We start from the raw sequence: 23,776 nt of genomic DNA, 5'->3' as shown, positions 1-23,776 counted from the left end.
GAGTGACTGACACTGTATATATTTCATTTCATAAATTAGAGCCTGTTAACCATTTTTTTCAGTGGTTTTACCATGTGCTCAGAATTTATGCCATGTAAAGCTCAGTGGAAAAGCAATGAGCTCCCAGTTGATCAGAGAACATTCCATGGTATCTTTGGGGTGAGAAACCCCATAGAGCTGCAAATGAGTCCTGTCTGAGATCTTCCAATCTGGCAACACTGATCACTCCAAAGAGTAGCTGGCATGTTTACACTGAATCTATCAGTACTTACAATAGGGGACATTTGGATCTGGCTCCCTTAGTTACAATATATCCATAGTTTTTACTACATTTACATGTGTAAAGCACTAATAACATATAACATTTATTATATTATGCTATTATCGGCCCCCAAAAAACTGTGTGAAACTAACACATAGAAGAAATGTGAAATACGATCTGATAAAGAACATACAAAATACTCCCTAACACAAAAAAGAGTTAAAGAACGTTCAACACATCAAACAAATATGCTGGTTTTATTCTGTGTTTACAGACATGAACAGAACAACATAAAAAAATTAAACAACCCCCCCCTACCCCCCAGAATACATTATATTTTATTGTATGTATGTATGTATGTATGTATGTATGTATATATATTTATATATATTCAAATGTCTCCATTTCTCTGCACATGTACTTAAGGGACATACATACTGTTTTGCATTGCATTTGCTTATAATTATGTTGTCTAAATTTAGGGCTTTATTCTTTGTCTGTTCAGTCATCCAGTATCCTGTTTACTATGAGCAAGCAAAAAAGAAGTGACATCTAATGTTTCATTATATCCAACATGTTAGACCTAGGTCATGGTAATATTAAACAGACATTTAATATAACTGTAGTGGTGCATGAGAATTACACATTTGCTGCCAAATGTGGAGAAATAGTTGAAAAGATTTCAAGAATGTCCATTCCAAGAGAAGCCTCTCAGTTCCCTGTAACCACACACTACTGCAGTAAAGTCATTCATGCTAAAACGAGCACTTGCGTTAGAAATTCTTATTCTGGTGGTGGAATAAAATGATTATACCTTTTCGCAATATAGGTTTGGCTTTGCTTATATTGGCCTTCAACGCTTCAATATTCAAGCCAAAAAACAACAATAAATGGTCATGATCTAATTTGAGCTCACTGGAATGTAACAATATTAACTAGTTCTTGACTGCCAACACGTACATAAACCATGGTTAGGCCTTGGGCTGAGATGTCATTTATACACAGAAACTCAAAGCAAAGGCTACATTGCTGCACTTCATAGCTTTATACCTGGAACTGGTCTACTGAAAACAGGCCTCTAAATCATTGCACATCACATTTAAAAATGAATGATATGTACAGGTCAGTGCCGGAGCTCACTGAGCAGCAAGAAAGGGAAAAAGAGGAAAAATCTCTATAGATAGATACATAATTAGGGAGGGATTTATCAAAGCTTTTGGGGGGGGGTGGGGGGGGGCATAAAGTGGGCAGTCCCGGTCATTTTTCAAACACAGGGCCTAATTTATGTTTGTATAAGGTACACTGGCCATTAAGGTGTTCTTCAGGAAAAGTTCTCAGTGATACAATATGTTTATTGCCACTATGTAAAGGTCAATGTCGGAAAAGATATTTGTGTCAGTGCTGGTTTTAGCTGATAATACTCAGGGCAAGCATGAGCAATCAGGAGGGAAATCTGGGAGATGATAATCACAAGACTGTTAAACCTACGGATTTTCTGGTGTCTCAATTCAAACAGCACCATGGTTTCAGAGGGGAGGTGCTTGTTAGACAGACAGTTAAAAGGTCGACAGTCAATATGTCGACACCATAGGGTCGACAGGGTCAAAAGGTCGATAGACATATGGTCGACGTGTGTTTTAGGGATTTTTCATATCTTTACAACTTTTGCTGTATTTACTATCCATGTCACAAACTATTACTTGTAGTAACCTTGTGGTGAACAACTTTTTTATGTCAACCTTTTTCAAGTTGACCTTTTGACTGACTACCCATTGAATGTCGACCTCTTATCTGTCTAATATACCACACCCGTTTCAGACAAGACATGAAATGTTAAAACACTTCTGCATTTATAGTATCTTTAACACTAACATATGGATTTGTGTGAAAGTTGATGGATCCATTATAATGTACTTCAGTGAAAGTTTGCAAGAGTAAAAGAGAACCAGTTCAGATATCCACATCCTCAAATGTACTGGCTTGCTGTCAGCAAAGTTTAAAAGAGCAGGTGATTACTTAGCCAAAATGATGAATAGTCATTGTTTGCCACTCAATGAAATGTTTTTCTCGCAGTTTCATTTAAAAAGACACAGTCAATGATGGATATAAGAGCACATGACCCAAATATACTACCCGGCTCACTGAGCAGGGACCAGAGCTGCAAGGTCACCGTTTTCCATGTTCCAGAGCCGATAGAATTCTGTGAAATCAACATAAGGTTCTACGCGGCCGTCCTCATCTGGTTGCAGGGACTGTGATGGGCGGGAGCGAAAGAGGCCACCATCTGAGCTGGAGCTACTGCTCTGAGTATGAGTGTTGGTGGACTGGAGAGTTGCACTAGGTGACTGCCTGGATATACAGGAAACAAAGTTGGAAGATATGATTAACAGAGATAGTGGTTAGAAGCAAAAAAAAACATGGGTAATACTCAATATTATAATGGGTGCATGCAGAGCTTAACCCAACCTGTGTACCTTGCAGGAAGGACTCAGGTTAAGGGGCAGTGGGAACGGGTGACCCAGGTCTTATTTACATCCTCTGGAGAGCCGGCTCACCAGTGCTTGGAGATGAATAATTCAGGTCGGAGCCGCAGTGTGGTCTGTCTAGTGTCTGATCACGACTGGAACCGGATTTTGTTGTGAAAGGGGTATTACTCAGGATGGCCGGGCTATCCACACTGCATTGGCCAGGAAATCTATATAAGAAGAAGCAGACCTTGGACTCTGCACAGCCAGAAAACAGAGCAACATGCCCGTTTTCAAGAATGCTGCTCAGCTCTGCCCACTTCCTGCACCCAAAGTCCCAAAATGTCCGTAGCCTGATTGACTGACTCACGGGGCACTGTGTGCGACTACGCCGGTAGCATTCTGCAGATGCACAAAATGCACCTCACCATCGGAAATGTACAAATCAGGTCCAATGATCTTCACATCATCCCCCCCTGGAATTAAACAAGGTCACAATGTTCTTCTGCATGGTAGCTTTCAACTTCTATGTAACGATCAGTCTCCCAAAACAAAATGATCTGCACCATTATACTTTCAGTGCATCATCACAGTGGTGCACGGTGCGAAGGTACAATGCATGTGGCCGTCACTGACAATCTGTCTTTCAAGAAGTCAGCTGCTGCTGTGATCAGGCTGCTTAATAGATGGTAGCGTGTGGTAGGCAGTTAAAAAGATGACGGGTGAATGTCTGCACGTAGAGCCTAGACCCATCAGCCCAGCAACACGCAGAGACAGCAGCCGGCGGGGGACGAACAACACACACAAAGAGGTAATAAGAGGGAGTGCAGAGTGCACACTCGCTATAAAAAGAAAATACACCCAGGCAAAGCTGGGTGCAACTACCAGTTTAGAATAATATATCACTATTCTTACTTAATAATAGGCCATTATAAATAGATTTCCTGCAGGGACTTACATAGGAAAAAGTCTTTGCCAGAAGGACATGTTCAAGTTTAGTGAGGAAAGGAAACCAATTAATATCCCATCGATAAGATCAGCACAATTTATTTAGTTCAAATTCCTATAAATGATGTATGAAGTTTCCATTTTTAAATATTAATTATTACTTCATGAAAAGATGGGATTTTGTTTTTTGTCTGTATCTGTGAGCTATCAAAACAAAGAATGTACAAGACGTGATTGTTCATTTTGGGGTTAAACGTGAGCGATACTTACATTGTTGGTGTCGTCCCATCTAGAGTTGAACTGCTATGAGTTCCATTCACCAATGTCCCCTGTGACGGCATCACCAGTGATAGGGTTACACTCGTCTTACTAGTGTTTTGTGCATTGGAATATGGCACAGACACAGGATATACTCGACCACCTGAAATATAGAAGTGTGTGAGCAAAAGAACACTGTGAAATCACAAATCGACCAACCATAATAAAAATAAAGTAACAAACCCTGGGTAGGTGTGAGTGTAGGCTGGTTAATCTCCTCCAAAGGGTACCCCAAGTTCCGGACAAGCAAGGTCATGTCCTCATGTTTAGAGCAGAACTTGGCCCGTTCGCCACCGCTGACAAAAGTGTCATGATGAATCCTCTTGACCCTTTCCACCACTGCCTGTGCCACATCATCCAAAGAACCCTGCTTGGCAAACTCTGTTGCAATCATTGCTGCTATCTCCTTTAGATTGAAATGATAAAATGATGGACAAGTCAATATACCTCAAACTGTTTAAGAAAGTGCAGTGTAGGAGTAAATGTAAAAGGAAACTATTAATAGCACCTGATTGGCTTGGCCAGGCCCATGTGCAGCTTCCAGCGCCTTGTAAAGCCCCTCAGACATAAGCACCAGAAAACCTGTAACTCCATCCAGTGGTTGGCATCCATGAATTTCTGGCTCTGCTGTGACTGGCTTAGATTTGGAAGCACTGCAGACCAAAGTACATCAATTATTGTATGAATTACACTGCACATTTGTGACAATTTTAATATTCAATGAACTACTGAGAAACCCATACAAAGTGAGAACAAATCTGCAGTTGTGAATGGTAGATAAAGTGCACAGCAGTCAAAGGGCCTATAGTGCAATAATAAGTGCACACAATGGGCTCATACATACATTTTAAAATCCTTTTTGTTATAGTTCATACAAGTTATGAGGATTTGTCAGTATAAATTAACATTTTATACAAATAAATATATCACATACCATGGTATCTATATACTAAACAGCTTTTGCATGTCCATTGTAGCTACTGTATTTACTTTATAAAATATTGCTTTTATCATTTATGTGATTGTTAGAGGAATTAAATATGTTTTATGCTTTAAGGTTTTGTATACCACAATGTTGCTCCTCTATACAGTGTACTTCTAATCTATTTTGGGGGAGCTCTGGGCAGGTGTAACAAAATCCCTGATACCCAGCCCCACAGCCCCCGGGACCAATTAGCCGTGGCAACATACCATGGCTAAATGAGTTCCCCCTTTATCTCTTTCCTCAGTTCTGCTTAATTGGCATAGAGATGTGTTCTCATACACTACTGCTGCAGTTGTGCCAAGCATCCCATGCAACTCGGCTTGCGCCAATAATATTTTTTGCATCTATTTTGAGGGTATGTCTTAGTCACAAGGCGACAAGAGAGACTGCCTGATTAATTTCATATACAACACTTGTACATCTCTGTGCTACTGAGTCTGAATTGGTATACGAAGTGTACAATGAAGCAGCCGCAGATTTTTTTTCACGCGACGTTCCATTGTAATTTGCATACAGATTTAAACTCTGATGCACACAGACATTTAAGGTTTGCATATCGAATGAATCAGTACTGTCTTATGAAGCATTGCATTGTAGTTTAGATGCTCATATGCTCACTTGTGCAGGTGTCTTGCGCCGCGTGGCATATTAAGGCTAGGTGTATAAGAACACAAGTGTAGATAAAATAAATGATGCACTCATATGTTAACAAAAGCAACACATATCTATATCTACCAGCTTTGTTTCCAACAGGGTTCTAAATAACCACTGAATAGCCTTGATCCCAAACGTGCATACATATATATGAAATAAGTGTGGCACCCCAACAGGAAAATTTGTTATTGTATAATGCATATAGTTAACATTTACTTAGTATTTACTGTATATAAGCACTGCTGCAGGGGTTAATTCTCTGATTCCCCACCTGCTACTGTGGTGGAGGGAGTCGGTAAGACCCAGAGGAAATGAACAGCTGGGGCCGCGCGCGCTGAGAGCGGTAGACATCCGGGACCCCAGACAAAGTTTTTAAAATAGAGGAGACACTGACTGTTGGAAAAGTGCTGAGGAGACAGCCATGGAAAGCGGAGCTGCGGCAGTTGTGCGCAGCATCTGGAGGCTGTGCGTGAGCCGCATTTAGAGAGCAGCAGCAACGGGCTACTGGGACTGGAGCACAGGAGGGTCCCAGCTGCATTGTGGAGGAGTGTGTGGCGGTAAACTTCCAGCCGGCAAGCAGAGCAATCCCCCCTGGAGGTGCAGCTGTAAGGAGGGGGACCCCGATGTACAGGAGGCGGCACCCTGAAAGGAGCGGAGCTGTGAAGTTTGCGATGGTGTAAAACCATCCGTAAGGGAACCATCAATTGTTTTACCCATCGATGGTCACCCCTGCATTACTGTAAAATGAACTGTGGGCCAATCAGGCTCAATGCCCTGACACTGAAAACAAATAAAATAAAAATTTGGTAGTACTGAACTATCTCATGGCGGGAAACCATCTGGTTCTCCCCATCAATGGTAAAAGTATTCAACATCAGTCAGACCATCGATGAGTTTGAAACATCGATGGCCATCCCAAGTGAGAAGAGGTAACTGTGCTGTATTTAGTACCTGCTTTCCCCAGCTCAGGTGATATGATCATTTCTGTGTGGAGGAGGTCTGTCCGGGCAGTGTGTAGCCTGGGGCAGCAGTGACCTCCCTCGTGCAATCTCTGGCAGCACCTGTTATAAAGACTGAGGCGCATGCAGCCTGGCAAGATACTGTAAGACAGCAACAATGGTCTTCAGGGCCGGGTCTGTTCCCTGGTGTGGTTCCCGGCACTGGGGTCTCTGAGTCAGCACTAGCATCCAGTACACAGCAGTGATGGGTTGGGGACAGTGCTTATCACCCGACACATTGTAGAGGGCTCTAGCTGTAAACCAGAAAGTGAAGCAGCTTTAGTGAGCAACGCCTGTGACAGCTATAGTGTCTGTAAGTGTAAAAGCAGCACTTCATACGCCTGACAGCACATCACATGCACTATTGTAGACTTTTAAAACTACATTCTATAGCAATACTAAATTCTGGTATTAATGTCAGCTAAAAGCTATAGGGCAGAAGAAATTGCAGAGATGAACACATACCTCTAAAGACTGCAGTGAGTGATGGTCATAGTAAATACAAACAAACCTGTTCTTCAACGAGACATTCAGACTAGGAAGTCAACATTAAAGCTGGGTACATCGGACCAACAGCGATATATATAGGAAACATATTAGCAGCAGCTAGTAACTAAACAAATGTAGCACAAATTGAAGGGTACTGACAAGCATAGTTTTACAGAGTAAGAGAGTTAATAGGCTCATACCACTGCCATCTGGAACTTACAACATTTGTATCTATCTACGCTTGTAACTAGAACTTTGTGGGCCCCAAAGCAGAATATTGGAAGACCCCAGCCCCCCCCCCCCCCCAACCTTTGTCACTACAATGCGAGAGAGAGTGTTAGGGAAAGAGAGTGAGCAGGAGAGACACTATTTGACTACAGCAGAGGACGGGGGTGGAGGCATAGACAGGCAGACGTACGGACAGACAGGGGAAGGGGGTATAGGCAGACAGATGAACGGAAAAAGCATCATATGGGGCATAGATGGACGATGGTGGCATTGGAATGCCTATGGGCACAAGTAGAAACTGCTGATTAAAATTATATGCAGCATGTCTATATTCTGTGTGTGACTGTATCTGCATACAAAACGCTATGTTACAGTGTATTCCTTGAAATCACTGTAACATAGCATTTCATATGCAGATACAGCCACAGTCTCACACAGCATGCTAATTATCATTTTAATCAGCAGAAGCTGCTTGTGCATCCTAGTCACAGAGCAATGAAAATAAGATGCATTTTCTGCAAAAAAAGGCACCCAATGTTAGCAGAGCTGGACGGGAGCTGCATCGCATATTGAGGCAAGATGTACGAGGACCATAGGTGTGTGCAGGACATTTTATTAGGGGGTGCACAATTAGAAGGGCGTGTTTAGCACCGCCTATTGGGCATGTCTAACACCACCTAATGGGCGTGTCTAGCACATATTGGCACTCAATGCAAACTAAATAATATAGAGAATTGATGCACAGATATAGATAGATAGATAGATAGATAAAATCTGTTTAATGTATGTTCAATTTGTATATTTTATTACCATAGATTATATCCTAATCTCTCGAAATATATATTGATATTGAATTTGAACTTGTCCTCCTCCAAGAGGAATGCTGTATTCTGTAGCGTTGGCACATGATGAGGAGAGAGAGAGTGTGGGTAGGAGGATGAGCGGGCATGCACGCGGCATGACATCATCACGACACATCCGGCAGGTTGGAGGAACTGGGAGTAGGATTACGTCAGTGATGCTGCACCATTAAAATGAATGACAGCCAGACTGAGCGGAGGGGGTGGCAGGCGCAATAGGCGGGAGGACAGAAATGAGCACACTCGGCGATTGCCGGTACTGCAGCAGCAGGTGTGTGTTGAGGGGGTTACAGACATTAGGGGGTGCCTGTGCGCACCAGGAACCCCCCCTGCGCACACCTATGACGAGGACACATCTGTATCCAAGCAGAGGTCAGTGTTAGCGGCTGTGTGAGTGCTGTGTGTGGGTAGGTTCGTTGTGCAATAGTGTTCGGCATATGTGTAAAGGGTATTATGTGTATAAATGCATTAATAATGTGCGACATGTGTAAGGGACATTATGTGTCATTATGTGTATAAGGGCATTAATAAAGGTTGGCATAATGTGTAAGGTGCACTATGTTTATTAGGACATTAATAATGTGTGCCATATGTGTAATGGGCATTACTGTGTGGTATTATGTGTATAAAGGCATTACTGTGTGGCATTATGTGTATAAGGTGCTTTCGTGTGCGGCGTAATGTATAGAAAAGGCATTACTGTGTGGTCTAATGTGAATAAAGAGCAATATGGTGTGGTGTAATGTGAATAAGGAGCAATTCAGTGTGATGTAATGTGAATAAGCAGCAGTACAGCAATTAATAATGTATATAATTTAAAGTGGTACTATTGTGTGGTGTAACGTAAAGAAGGGACACTATTGCATGATATAATGTGAATAAAGTTGCACTACTGTGCAGCGTAATTTGAATTGGGGGTATTATTGTGTGGCCATGCCCCTTCCCAAAAGAACATGCCCCTTTTTGGGTTGTGCACCGAATGTGTGCATTGTTCCTTTTTCTTCCTATAGAGGTAGCAGCATGGTGCTGAAGCTGATCAGCAAAGAGCCTAGGGGGCAGATGCAGTAAGCCTGGAGAAGGAATAAAGCAGTGATAAGTACAAGGTGATAACGCACCAGCCAATCATTACGGATTTGAAAGATGACAGGAGCTGATTGGCTGGTGCGTTATCACCTTGCACTTACCACTTTTTTATTCCTTCTCTAGGCTAAATACATCTAGTCACATAAGTGCCGAAACCTACCTGATACAGTCTGTATTGGGGTCTAGGGGAAGAGACGACTACCAAATTAGCATACTACTATTGTAGTGGCAATATAATCATTATGAATCCGAGCTCCAAAGACACATTTAGGGTGGGTACACACTAGAACGATCTCGGACCTATATGCAATTTCCAGCCAAATCAGAACAGCATAATGGCTGGATCGGTCAGGATGTACCTGCGATATGCACGCTCCCACATGATATCTATTGGTAGGCCGTGCTGCACGAATGCAGCATGGTATCCTACAGTGCACCGCAGTATCACTGTATTGTGAAAGTGTGCATGCCAGTGGTACTCAAACTGTGTGCTTGGGCACCCTGGGACACCTGCAGGGGTGCCTTGCATTAACGGTCCAGGACCACTTAAAATTATTTATGGTCAATGTAACAGGCAAAACCAGTACTGGTGGCTGTCAATCACAAAATCCTGTCCGTCGCCACAACTGAACCCAAGGATGACATAAATAATAAGATTTTAAAACTACCGGTAAATCTTTTTCTCGTAGTCCGCAGAGGATGCTGGGACTCCGTAAGGACCATGGGGATAGACGGGCTCCGCAGGAGACATGGGCACTTTAAGAAAGACTTTGGGTGTGCACTGGCTCCTCCCTCAATGCCCCTCCTCCAGACCTCAGTTAGAGAAACTGTGCCCAGAGGAGATGGACAGTACGAGGAAAGGATTTTTGTTAATCCAAGGGCAAGATTCATACCAGCCACACCAATCACACCGTATAACTTGTGATATACTACCTCAGTTAACAGTATGAAAAACAACATAGCATCAGTCCAAGACCGATGAAACTATAACATAATCCTTATGTAAGCAATAACTATATACAAGTCTTGTAGAAGTAGTCCGCACTTGGGACGGGCGCCCAGCATCCTCTACGGACTACGAGAAAAAGATTTACCGGTAGGTTTAAAATCTTATTTTCTCTAACGTCCTAGAGGATGCTGGGGACTCCGTAAGGACCCTGGGGATTATACCAAAGCTCCCAAACGGGCGGGAGAGTACGGATAACTCTGCAGCACCGATTGAGCAAACAGGAGGTCCTCCTCAGCCAGGGTATCAAACTTATAGAACTTTGCAAAGGTGTTTGACATCGACCAAGTAGCAGCTCGGCACAGCTGTAGTGCCGAGACCCCTCGGGCAGCCGCCCAAGAGTAGCCCACCTTCCTAGTGGAATGGGCCTTAACCAATTTTGGTAACGGCAATCCTGCCATAGAATGCGCCTGCTGAATCTTGTTACAGATCCAGCGAGCAATAGTCTGCTTTGAAGCGGGAGCGCCAACCTTGTTGGCTGCATACAGGACAAACAGTGCTTCTGTTTTCCTGACTCTAGCCGTTCTGGCCACATAAATTTTCAAAGCCCTGACCACATCAAGGGACTCGGAATCCTCCAAGTCACGCGTAGCCACAGGCACGACAATAGGTTGGGTTCATATGAAAAGATGAGACCACTTTAGGTAGGAATTGAGGACGAGTCCGCAATTCCGCCCTATCCACATGGAAAACCAGATAGGGGCTTTTATGTGATAAAGCCGCCAATTCCGAAACTCGCCTAGCCGAAGCCAAGGCTAACAACATGACCACCTTCCAAGTGAGATATTTCAACTCCACCGTTTTAAGTGGTTCAAACCAATGTGACTTAAGGAAACTTAACACCACGTTAAGGTCCCAAGGCGCCACCGGAGGTACAAAAGGAGGCTGAATATGCAGTACTCCCTTCACAAACGTCTGTACTTCTGGGAGAGAGGCCAATTCCTATTGAAAGAAAATGGATAAGGCCGAAATCTGAACCTTAATAGATCCTAATTTTAGGCCCAAATTCACTCCAGTTTGTAGGAAGTGAAGAAAACGGCCCAGATGGAATTCTTCCGTAGGAGCATTCCTGGCCTCACACCAAGAAACATATTTTCGCCATATACGGTGATAATGTTTAGATGTCACATCCTTCCTAGCCTTTATTAGCGTAGGAATGACCTCATCCGGAATACCTTTTCCCGCTTGGATCTGGCGTTCAACCGCCATGCCGTCAAACGCAGCCGCGGTAAGTCTTGGAACAGACAGGGCCCCTGTTGCAGCAGGTCCTGTCTTAGAGGAAGCGGCCACGGATCTTCTGTGAGCATCTCCTGCAGATCCGGATACCAGGTCCTTCGTGGCCAATCTGGAACAATGAGGATTGTTCTCACTCCTCTTTGTCTTATTATTCTCAACACCTTGGGTATGAGAGGAAGAGGAGGAAATACATAGACCGACCGGAACACCCACGGTGTCACCAGGGCGTCCATAGCTACCGCCTGAGGATCTCTTGACCTGGCGCAATACCTTTTTAGCTTTTTGTTGAGACGGGACGCCATCATGTCTATTTGAGGCAGTCCCCACTGACTTGCAATCTGCGCGAAGACTTCCTGATGAAGTGCCCACTCTCCCGAATGCAGATCGTGTCTGCTAAGGAAGTCTGCTTCCCAGTTGTCCACTCCCGGAATGAACGCTGCTGACAGTGCGCTTACATGATTCTCCGCCCAGTGAAGAATCCTGGTGGTTTCCGCCATTGCCACTCTGCTCCTTGTGCCGCCTTGGCGGTTTACATGAGCTACCGCGGTGACATTGTCTGACTGGATCAGAACTGGTTTGTCGCGAAGTAATGCCTCCGCTTGACGTAGGGCGTTGTATATGGCCCTCAACTCCAGGACGTTGACGTGGAGACAAGTCTCTAGGTTTGACCAAAGACCTTGGAAATTTCTTCCCTGTGTGACTGCTCCCCAACCTCGGAGGCTCGCGTCCGTGGTCACCAGGATCCAGTCCTGAATGCCGAACCTGCGTCCCTCTAGGAGGTGAGCACTCTGCAGCCACCACAGGAGAGATACCCTGGCCCTGGGGGACAGGGTGATCCGCTGATGAATTTGTAGATGTGACCAGGACCACTTGTCCAGTAGGTCCCATTGGAAGGTCCTCGCATGGAACCTGCCGAAGGGAATGGCTTCGTATGATGCCACCATCTTCCCCAGGACTCGAGTGCAGTGATGCACTGACACCTGTTTTGGCTTCAACAGGTTCCTGACCAGAGTCATGAGTTCCTGAGCTTTTTCCGTTGGAAGAAAAACCCTTTTCTGGTCTGTGTCCAGAATCATGCCCAAGAAGGTCAGACGAGTCGTAGGAACCAGCTGCGACTTCGGGATATTGAGAATCCAGCCGTGTTGCTGTAACACCTTCAATGAAAGTGACACGCTGTTCAGTAATTTCTCTCGAGATCTCGCTTTTATTAGGAGATCGTCCAAGTATGGGATAATTGTGACACCTTGCTTGCGCAGGAGCACCATCATTTCCGCCATTACCTTGGTGAAAATCCTCGGGGCCGTGAAAAGCCCAAACGGCAACGTCTGAAATTGGTAATGACAATCCTGTATTGCAAATCTCAGGTACGCCTGATGAGGTGGATATATTGGAACATAAAGGTATGCATCCTTTATATCCAGGGATACCATAAAATCCCCCCATTCCAGGCTGGCGATGACCGCCCTGAGTGATTCCATCTTGAACTTGAACCTTTTCAAGTATAGGTTCAGGGATTTTAAATTTAAAATGGGTCTGACCGAACCGTCCGGTTTCGGGACCACAAACAGGGTTGAGTAATATCCCCTCCCTTGTTGCAGTAGGGGAACCTTGACCACCACCTGTTGAAGATACAATTTTTGAATCGCATCTAATCTAACACTAACTTTCTCTCTGAAGGAGAAGCTGGCAGGGCCGATTTGAAAAACCGTCGAGGGGGCACCTCCTCGAATTCCAGCTTGTATCCCTGAGAAACAATTTCTATTGCCCAGGGATCCACCTGTGAGTGAACCCAGATGTGGCTTAAAAGTTGAAGATGTGCCCCCACTGGAGCGGACTCCCTCAGGGAAGCCCCAGCGTCATGCGGTGGATTTTGCAGAGGCCGGGGAGGACTTTTGTTACTGGGAGCTAGCTGTGTTGTGCAGCTTTTTTCCTCTGCCCTTACCCCTGGCAAGAAAGGACGATCCACGTACTTTTTTACTTTTATTTGAACGAAAAGGACTGCATTTGATAATGAGGCGCTTTCTTAGGCTGTGAGGGAACGTAAGGCAAAAAATTAGATTTACCTGCCGTAGCTGTGGAGACGAGGTCAGAGAGGTCTTCTCCAAATAATTCCTCGCCTTTGTAAGGTAACAATTCCATATGCTTCTTCGAGCCGGCATCACCCGTCCACTGTCGGGTCCATAAGACTCGCCTAGCAGAAACAGACATAGCGTTTATTCTGGAACTCAGTAAACAAATGTCTCTTTGAGCATACCTCATATATAACACAGCATCTTTTATATGCCCTTGGGTTATTAAAATGGTATCCTTATCAAGGGTCTCAATTTCCGCTAATAAGGAATCTGTCCATGCTGCAACAGCACTACAAACCCAGGCCGACGCAATTGCCGGTCTGAGTATTGCACCAGAATGTGTGTAAATGGACTTCATGGTAACCTCCTGCTTGCGGTCAGCAGGATCCTTGAGGGTAGCCATATCTTGGGATGGCAGCGCTATCTTTTTTGATAAGCGCGTCAATGCTTTGTCTACCCTAGGAGAGGATTCCCACCGTATTCTGTCCTTCTGCGGGAAAGGATACGCCATAAGAATCCTTCTGGGAACCTGCAGTCTTTTGTCTGGGGTTTCCCAAGCTTTTTCGCATAATTCGTTCAGCTCATGTGAGGGTGGAAAGGTGACCTCAGGCTTTTTCCCTTTATACATGTGCACCCTCGTGTCAGGGACAGGGGGTTCCTCAGTGATATGCAAAACGTCTTTTATTGCAATAATCATATATCGAATACATTTAGCCACTCTTGGCTGTAATTTTGCATCATCGTAGTCGACAATGGAGTCTGAATCCGTGTCGGTATCTGTGTCAACTATTTGGGATAGTGTGCGCTTCTGAGACCCCGAAGGTCCCGGCGACATTGGGACAGACATGGTTTGACTTCCTGACTGTTCAGTAGCCTCAGCTTTGTCTAATCTTTTGTGCAATAAATTTACATTAGCACTTAAGACATTCTACATATCCATACAGTCAGGTGTCGGCGCTGCCGACGGAAACCTTACATTCATACACTCCCCCTCCTCCTTAGGTGAGCCTTCAACCTCATACATGTCGACACACGCGTACCGACACACCCCACACACACAGGGAAGCTCTTTTCTGAAGACAGGTTCCCCACCAGGCCCTTTGGAGAGACAGAGAGAGAGTATGCCAGCAAACACCCCAGCGCTATATGACCCAGGAAAAAACACAGAATGTTTACCCAGTAGCGCTGTTATGAAAGTATATGCGCCAATTATGTGCCCCCCCCCCCCCCCCACCCGCTTGAAAAACCCACTGTCACCGTCAGTAAGCAGGGGAGAGTCCGGAGAGCTTCCTCTCAGCGCTGTGCTGTGGAGAAAATGGCGCTGGTGAGTGCTGAGGGAGAAGCCCCGCCCCCTCGGCGGCAGGCTTCTGTCCCGCTCAAAATTCCCCAAAACATGGCGGGGGCTCTTTATATACATGTACAGCTGTACATGTATATATGTACTTTTGCCATTAGAGAGGTTTTTATTGCTGCCCAGGGTGCCCCCCCTGCGCCCTGCACCCTTACAGTGACCACAGTGTGTGAGGTGAATGGGAGCAATGGCGCACAGCTTCACCGCTGTGCGTTACCTCTATGAAGATCAAGATGTCTTCTGCCGCCTCTGAAGTCTATTTTCTTCTCATACTCACCCGGCTTCTATCTTCCGGCTCTGCGAGGAGGACGGCGGCGCGGCTCTGGGACGGACGGCGAGGATGAGGCCTGCGTACCAATCCCTCTGGAGCTAATGGTGTCCAGTAGCCTAAGAAAACAGAGCCTTGAAACTCAGAGAAGTAGGTCTGTTTCTCTCTCCTCAGTCCCTCGATGCAGGGAGTCTGTTGCCAGCAGGCTCCCTGAAAATAAAAAACCTAACTAAAATACTTTCTTAACAGGAAACTCAAGAGAGCTCCCTGAAAGCACCCAGTCTCCACTGGGCACAGTATCAAACTGAGGTCTGGAGGAGGGGCATAGAGGGACGAGCCAGTGCACACCCAGATCCAAAGTCTTTCTTAAAGTACCCATGTCTCCTGCGGAGCCCGTCTATCCCCCCATGGTCCTTACGGAGTCCCCAGCATCCTCTAGGACGTTAGAGAAAATAAGATTTTAAACCTACTGGTAAATCTTTTTCTCGTAGTCCATAGAGGATGCTGGGGACTCCGTAAGGACCATGGGGATAGACGGGCTCCGCAGGAGACATGGGCACTTTAAGAAAGAACTTTAGGTATGGGTGTGCACTGGCTCCTCCCTCTATGCCCCTCCTCCAGACCTCAGTTACAGAAACTGTGCCCAGAGGAGACGGACAGTACGAGGAAAGGATTTTTGTTAATCCAAGGGCAAGATTCATACCAGCCCACACCATTCACACCGTATAACTTGAGATATACTAACCAGTTAACAGTATGAGAACATAATAGCATCAGTCCGAGACCGATGAAACTATAACATAACCCTTTAGTAAGCAAAACTATATACAAGCCTTGCAGGAGTAGTCCGCACTTGGGACTGGCGCCCAGCATCCTCTACGGACTACGAGAAAAAGATTTACCGGTAGGTTTAAAATCTTATTTTCTCTAACGTCCTAGAGGACGCTGGGGACTCCGTAAGGACCATGGGGATTATACCAAAGCTCCCAAATTGGCGGGAGAGTGCGGATGACTCTGCAGCACCGATTGAGCAAACAGGAGGTCCTCCTCAGCCAGGGTATCAAATTTATAGAATTTTGCAAAGGTGTTTGAACCCGACCAAGTAGCAGCTCGGCACAGCTGTAGTGCAGAGACCCCTCGGGCAGCCGCCCAAGAAGAGCCCACCTTCCTAGTGGAATGGGCCTTGACCGATTTTGGTAACGGCAATCCAGCCGTAGAATGAGCCTGCTGAATTGTGTTACAGATCTAGTGAGCAATAGTCTGCTTAGAAGCAGGAGCGCCAACCTTGTTGGCTGCATACAGGACAAACAGTGCTTCTGTTTTTCTGACTCTAGCCGTTCTGGCCACATAAATTTTCAAAGCCCTGACCACATCAAGGGACTCGGAATCCTCCAAGTCTCGCGTAGCCACAGGCACCACAATAGGTTGGTTCATATGAAAAGATGACACCACCTTAGGCAGAAATTGAGGACGGGTCCGCAATTCTGCTCTATCCATATGGAAAACCAGATAGGGGCTTTTATGAGACAAAGCCGCCAATTCCGACACTCGCCTAGCCGAAGCCAAGGCTAACAACATGACCACCTTCCAAGTGAGATATTTTAACTCCACCGTTTCAAGTGGTTTAAACCAGTGCGACTTAAGGAAACTCAACACCACATTAAGGTCCCAAGGCGCCACCGGAGGTACAAAAGGAGGCTGAATATGCAGCACTCCCTTCACAAAAGTCTGTACTTCTGGGAGAGAAGCTAATTCTTTCTGAAAGAAAATGGATAAGGCCGAAATCTGAACCTTAATGGAGCCTAATTTTAGGCCCATATTCACTCCAGTTTGTAGAAAGTGAAGGAAACGGCCCAGATGGAATCCTTCCGTAGGAGCCTTCCTGGCCTCACACTAAGAAACATACTTTTGCCATATACGGTGATAATGTTTAGCTGTCACGTCCTTCCTAGCCTTTATCAGAGTAGGAATGACCTCAACCGGAATGCCCTTTTCCGCTAGGATCCGGCGTTCAACCGCCATGCTGTCAAACGCAGCCGCGGTAAGTCTTGGAACAGACAGGGCCCCTGTAGCAACAGGTCCTGCCTTAGAGGAAGAGGCCACGGATCGTCTGTGAGCATCTCCTGCAGATCCGGATACCAGGCCCTTCGCGGCCAATCTGGAACAATGAGAATTGTCTGTACTCCTCTTTTTCTTATTATTCTCAACACCTTTGGGATGAGAGGAAGAGGAGGAAACACGTAAACCGACTGGAACACCCACGGTGTCACTAGGGCGTCCACAGCTACCGCCTGAGGGTCTCTTGACCTGGCGCAATACCTCTGCAGCTTTTTGTTGAGGCGGGACGCCATCATGTCTATCTGGGGCAGTCCCCACTGACTTGCAATCTGTGCGAAGACTTCCTGATGAAGTCCCCACTCTCCTGGATGCAGGTCGTGTCTGCTGAGGAAGTCTGCTTCCCAGTTGTCCACTCCCGGAATGAACACTGCTGACAGTGCGCTTACATGATTTTCCGCCCAGCGAAGAATCCTGGTGGCTTCTGCCATTGCCACTCTGCTCCTTGTTCCGCCTTGGCGGTTTACATGAGCCACTGCGGTGATGTTGTCTGACTGAATCAGAACTGGTAGGTCGCGAAGTAAGGTCTCCGCTTGACGAAGGGCGTTGTATATGGCCCTCAGCTCCAGGACGTTGATGTGAAGACAAGCCTCCTGACTTGTTCAAAGTCCTTGGAAGTTTCTTCCCTGTGTGACTGCTCCCCAACCTCGGAGGCTCGCGTCCGTGGTCACCAGAACCCAGTCCTGAATGCCGAACCTGCGGCCCTCTAGAAGGTGAGCACTCTGTAGCCACCACAGGAGAGATACCATGGACCTGGGGGACAGGGTGATCATCCGATGAATCTGTAGATGTGACCCGGACCACTTATCCAGTAGGTCCCATTGGAAGGTCCTCGCATGGAACCTGCCGAAGGGAATGGCCTCGTACGATGCCACCATCTTTCCCAGGACTCGAGTGCAGTGATGCACTGACACCTGTTTTGGCTTCAATAGGTTCCTGACCAGGGTCATGAGTTCCTGAGCCTTTTCTATCGGAAGATAAACCCTTTTCTAGTCCGTATCCAGAATCATGCCCAAGAAAGTCAGACGAGTCGTAGGAACCAACTGCGACTTCGGGATATTGATAATCCAGCCGTGTTGCTGTAACACTTTCAGTGAAAGTGACACGTTGCTCAGGAACTGCTCTCTTGATCTCACTTTTATGAGGAGATCATCCAAGTACGGGATAATTGTGACAGCCTGCTTGCGCAGGAGCACCATCATTTCCGCCATTACCTTGGTGAAAATCCTCGGGGCCGTGGAAAGCCCAAACGGCAATGTCTGAAATTGGTAATGACAATCCTGTACCGCAAATCTCAGGTACGCCTGATGAGTTGGATATATGGGAACATGAAGGAAAGCATCCTTTATGTCCAGGGATACCATAAACTCCCCCCCCTTCCAGGCTGGCGATGACCGCTCTGAGCGATTCCATCTTGAATTTGAACCTTTTCAAGTATAGGTTCAGAGATTTTAAATTTAAAATGGGTCTGACCGAACCGTTTGTTTTCGGGACTACAAACAGGGTTGAGTAATATCCCCTCCCTTGTTGAAGTAGGGGAACCTTGACCACCACCTGTTGAAGATACAATTTGTGAATTGCATTTAAAACTAACTCCCTTTCTGGGGGAGAAGCCGGCAGGGCCGATTTGAAAAACCGGCGAGGAGGCACCTCTTCGAATTCTAGCTTGTAACCCTGAGAAACAATTTCTATTGCCCAGGGATCCACCTGTGAGTGAACCCAGATGTGGCTGAAAAGTCTAAGACGTGCCCCCACTGGGGCGAACTCCCTTAGCGGAGCCCCAGCGTCATGTGGTGGATTTTGTAGAGGCCGGGGAGGACTTCTGTTCCTGGGAACTAGCTGTGTTGGGCAGCTTTTTCCCCCTGCCCTTACCTCTGGCCAGAAAGGACGCACCTGGTACTTTCTTGTTTCTCTGTGACCGAAAGGACTGCATTTGATAATGTGGCGCTTTCTTAGGCTGTGAGGGAATATAAGGCAAGTGTAGCTGTGGAGACCAGGTCCGAGAGGCCTTCTCCAAACAATTCCTCACCCTTGTAAGTTAAAACCTCCATATGTCGTTTTGAGTCGGCATCACCTGTCCATTGTCGGGTCCATAGGACTCGTCTAGCAGAAATCGACATGGCGTCTAGAACTCAGTAAACAAATGTCTCTTTGAGCATCTCTCATATATAAGACAGCATCTTTTATATGTCCTAGGGTCAATAAGATAGTATCCTTATACAGGGTCTCAATCTCCGCTGATAAGGTATCTGTCCACGCTGCTACAGCGCTACAAACCCAAGCCGACGCAATAGCCGGTCTGAGTAAAGTACCAGAATGTGTGTAAATGGACTTCAAAGTTACCTCCTGCTTGCGATCAGCAGGATCCCTTAGGGCAGCCGTATCTTGGGATGGCAGCGCTACCTTTTTGGATAAGCGTGTCAACACTTTGTCCACCCTAGGGGAGGATTCCCACCGTATCCTGTCCTTTGCCGGGAAAGGATACGCCATAAGAATCCTTTTGGGAATCTGCAGTTTTTTGTCTGGAGATTCCCACGCTTTTTCACACAACTCGTACAGCTCATGAGAAGGGGAAAAGGTTACCTCAGGTTTCTTTCCCTTATACATGTGTACCCTCGTGTCAGGGACCGCGGGTTCCTCTGTGATATGCAAAACATCTTTTATTGCAATAATCATATATCGAATACATTTAGCCACTTTTGGCTATAACTTTGCATCATCGTAGTCGACACTGGAGTCAGAATCTGTGTCGGTGTCAGTGTCTACTATTTGGGATAGTGGGTGCTTTTGAGCCCCCGAAGGTCTCTGCGACATAGGGACAGACATGGGTTGACTTCCCTGGCTGTTCCCTAGCCTCAGCTTTGTCTAATCTTTTGTGCAATAAATTCACATTAGCACTTAAAACATTCCACATATCCATCCAGTCAGGTGTCGGCGTTGTCGACGGAGACATCACATTCATTTGTTCCACCTCCTCCCTAGGAGAGCCTTCTACCTCAGACATGTCGACACACACCACACACACAGGGAATCCTCTTATCTGAAGACAGTTCCCCCACAAGGCCCTTTGGAGAGACAGAGAGAGAGTATGCCAGCACACACCCAGCGCTAATGACCCAGGAAAAAACACAATATGTTTACTCAGATAGCGCTGTAATCTGTATATTGCGCCAATTATGTACCCCCCCTCCTTCTTTAAAACCCTCTTTCACCGTGGATAAGCAGGGGAGAGTCCGGGGAGCTTCCTCTCAGCGCTGTGCTGTGGAGAAAATGGCGCTGGTGAGTGCTGAGGAAGAAGCCCCGCCCCCTCGGTCGCGGGCTTCTGTCCCACTCAAATATCGAAAAAAACCTGGCTGGGGCTCTTTATATATACAGTGCCCAGCTGTATATATATATATACATTTGCCAGAAAAGAGGTTTTATTGCTGCCCAGGGCGCCCCCCCTGCACCCTGAACCCTTACAGTGACTGCCGTTTGTGTGTGCTGTGCGGGAGTAAAGGCGCACAGCTTTACTGCTGTGCGTTACCTCAGTGAAGATCTGAAGTCTCCTGCCGCCTCTGAAGTCTTCTTTCTTCTCATACTCACTCGGCTTCTATCTTCCGGCTCTGCGAGGAGGACGGCGGCGCGGCTCTGGGACGGACGGCGAGGGTGAGACCTGCGTACCGATCCCTCTGGAGCTAATGGTGTCCAGTAGCCTAAGAAGCAGAGCCTTGAAACTCACAGAAGTAGGTCTGCTTCTCTCCCCTCAGTCCCTCGATGCAGGGAGTCTGTTGCCAGCAGGCTCCCTGAAAATAAAAAACCTAACAAATATACTTTCTTTCAGGAAACTCAGGAGAGCTCCCTGTAATGCACCCAGTCTCCTCTGGGCACAGTAGTAAACCGAGGTCTGGAGGAGGGGCATAGAGGGAGGAGCCAGTGCACACCCATACCTAAAGTTCTTTCTTAAAGTGCCCATGTCTCCTGCGGAGCCCGTCTATCCCCATGGTCTTTACGGAGTCCCCAGCATCCTCTAGGACGTAAGAGAAACACCGTTTACTTAAATGTAATATTTTTTTCTAAATTCCTCAATAAAAAACTTTTGGTCTAGGGGTGTCATGAAACAAATTCTGATAGGGTGCCGTGATTCAAAAAATTTGGGAATCACTGGTGTATGTACTTGCCGATGCAAAGTCCCGTCGCCTGTCGGATCAGCTGGCTACACACTATTCAGATGTGTAGCCAAAATACAGAGATTAGCAGCACTAAATTGAAGTGATTGGATAAATGTATTAATAACAATATCTCAATTTATTAGGTTAAAAATACTTAATTGAAAAAGCATCTTAAAAATAATTAAAACAATTATATAACAATTTTCTCCTCATACTGTATGTCAGGTATGATAGAATGAATACACCTTTTTCAGTTCTCATGTATATTTGTTTGCAGTTAGACCGATTGGTGTCTGTTTCTAATTAATACCCAGGAAAGTCCACTAGTCCCAAAGAGGATGCAAATAGTGTCAGCACAATTTGGCAGTAGAATTGTTACCGGTCACCGTAATTAGAGGTGGAAAGGCTTCCTCATTATAAAACGGTGGGTGGTGTAATTGTCCTCTTTAAGGTGCAATGCTGGGCTGATAGTGGATCCGGGGTTGGTCCAGACATTCAAACTTGGTCACAGGAACTGATAGGTGATGAAAAGGGTTCACTGACGCGTTTCGCTGCACCCCAAAAATTGCAGCTTTATATACATGAGAACTGAAAAAGGTGTATTCATTCTATCATACCTGACATATGAGGAGAAAATGGTTATATAATTGTTTTAATTATTTTTAAGATGCTTTTTCAATTAAGTATTTTTAACCTAATAAATTGAGATATTGTTATTAATACATTTATCCAATCACTTCAATTTAGCGCTGCTAATCTTTGTATTTTGTGCATTTCTCAGGCATGACCCTCCTGTTATTTCAGCAGCTGCTTGGTGCAGCGACTCCATAAAAAGCGCCCGTTTCTTCTTGATTAGAAGGTTTTTTTTGCAGATGTGTAGCCAGCCTGAGACTTGTAGAGTCACTATAGCACTATTTTGTGCCATCTCAGTATGAACTAAAACATGTGGAACATACTAGAACTCCATCTGGGATGCTTCCTCACCTCAACAATTCCATGTCACTGTAGTTATACTTGACCTTGTAATCCCCAATTCTGCGGGTGCTTGTTTGGCCTCCAATCAGACCCACCTGTTTTATCTTGGTTGTGTCTAAACCTGTGAAGATAAAGAAGTCACACCAATAGTTAATCCTACACAAACAAAGATGATCCTACTATATGTGGTTAGAAAGATATTAGCCATATGCCTACTTTTGCTATTGTCCAACATAAAAAGGTACTGCACCCTAACAAACATTCCTCAAATGTAATAGCCAGACTGAACCTGAATCTGTATAAGCAGTAGCACTCACAAGCACCCAATACATACAACTTTATTTACTTAATCTCACAGATTGTCCATATGTATAGTATATAAAATACAAGTCATAAGTACTGGTGTTATGTTATGTTTTTAGATATGTACGTGTGCATTCCCAAATGTACTCACTCATTGTCGGGTGAAATTGTATTATTACTGGATCACTTACGATTTGTTGTGATACATAAGCAGTTTACTTATGCTGATGCATACACCGTCAGACGTTTTATCTAACAGCATGACATAGCCTGTCCCTTTCTACATCATTTTAAGTGTTCTGAACAACCCGTCTGAGTTTGGTCAGCATCTTGCACCTCCAGCAAACTCAGACGTCATTACGTACCGCCGAATGAGTTTATTATATCAGTTTATTAATTCTGATATATTATGAAATGGTCAAAAGAGTATATTTAATTTAAAATTATAATATTAATATTGGAAATAAAGCCCCTATGCTTATAAACATAAAATCTGATTTGAAAATAAAGATTGTTATTGAAGTATAGGGACAAAGCACAATAAAAACATAATGTAGCATAAGTAAGATGTATATACTGCACTCACTCCAGAGTCACTTGAGACTCACAGATACAGACTACTGAAGTGCGCAAGAAAATGAAGGTGATAGATTTAAAGGAAATCACAAACAGATGGTAACAGTTTAGAGGTGAAGGCTGAACTTTAACTCGAACATATTTCACAACATTTGTCACTAAAGTGTACCTACGTTTTTATCCAAGCTCATATTTCAATTTTGTCTCTGTGAAAACACAGGACATTGTATTTTGGTGAACTGTACCCACTCCTGCAATTCCTATCAGAATGAACAGCTTGTTTGGAAGTGTAAGGGGGGGTACAGAAGGAGAGATCTGTGCTTAAATTCTAAATGGGGGTACACATGGAGAGATCTGTGTTTAAAATCGAAGCAATCTGACTAGATTGCTTCGATTTTAAGCACGGATCTGTCGTGTGCATGCCCACAGCGAT

General features: G+C 45.3%; 1 protein-coding gene across 1 annotated transcript in view; it reads right to left on the bottom strand.

Moving 5' to 3' along the window:
- Positions 1 to 500: 500 nt before the first annotated feature.
- The window catches only part of TAB1 (TGF-beta activated kinase 1 (MAP3K7) binding protein 1), a 249,235-nt gene continuing 225,959 nt past the window's right edge, over positions 501 to 23,776 (bottom strand). The window contains exons 7-11 of the mRNA XM_063940500.1: positions 22,474 to 22,585; positions 4,502 to 4,646; positions 4,177 to 4,399; positions 3,946 to 4,096; positions 501 to 2,611 (exon numbers count right to left, since the gene is read on the bottom strand). Coding sequence (XP_063796570.1) covers positions 2,401 to 2,611; positions 3,946 to 4,096; positions 4,177 to 4,399; positions 4,502 to 4,646; positions 22,474 to 22,585 — 842 coding nt within the window. The 3' untranslated portion in view covers positions 501 to 2,400. The remainder of the gene's footprint in view (positions 2,612 to 3,945; positions 4,097 to 4,176; positions 4,400 to 4,501; positions 4,647 to 22,473; positions 22,586 to 23,776) is intronic.

Source organism: Pseudophryne corroboree, chromosome 9 (genome assembly GCF_028390025.1).
Source record: "Pseudophryne corroboree isolate aPseCor3 chromosome 9, aPseCor3.hap2, whole genome shotgun sequence".
Lineage (NCBI taxonomy): Eukaryota > Metazoa > Chordata > Amphibia > Anura > Myobatrachidae > Pseudophryne > Pseudophryne corroboree.
Note: the sequence above shows the minus strand (reverse complement) of the source record. Positions and strands in the feature narration are given on the sequence as shown.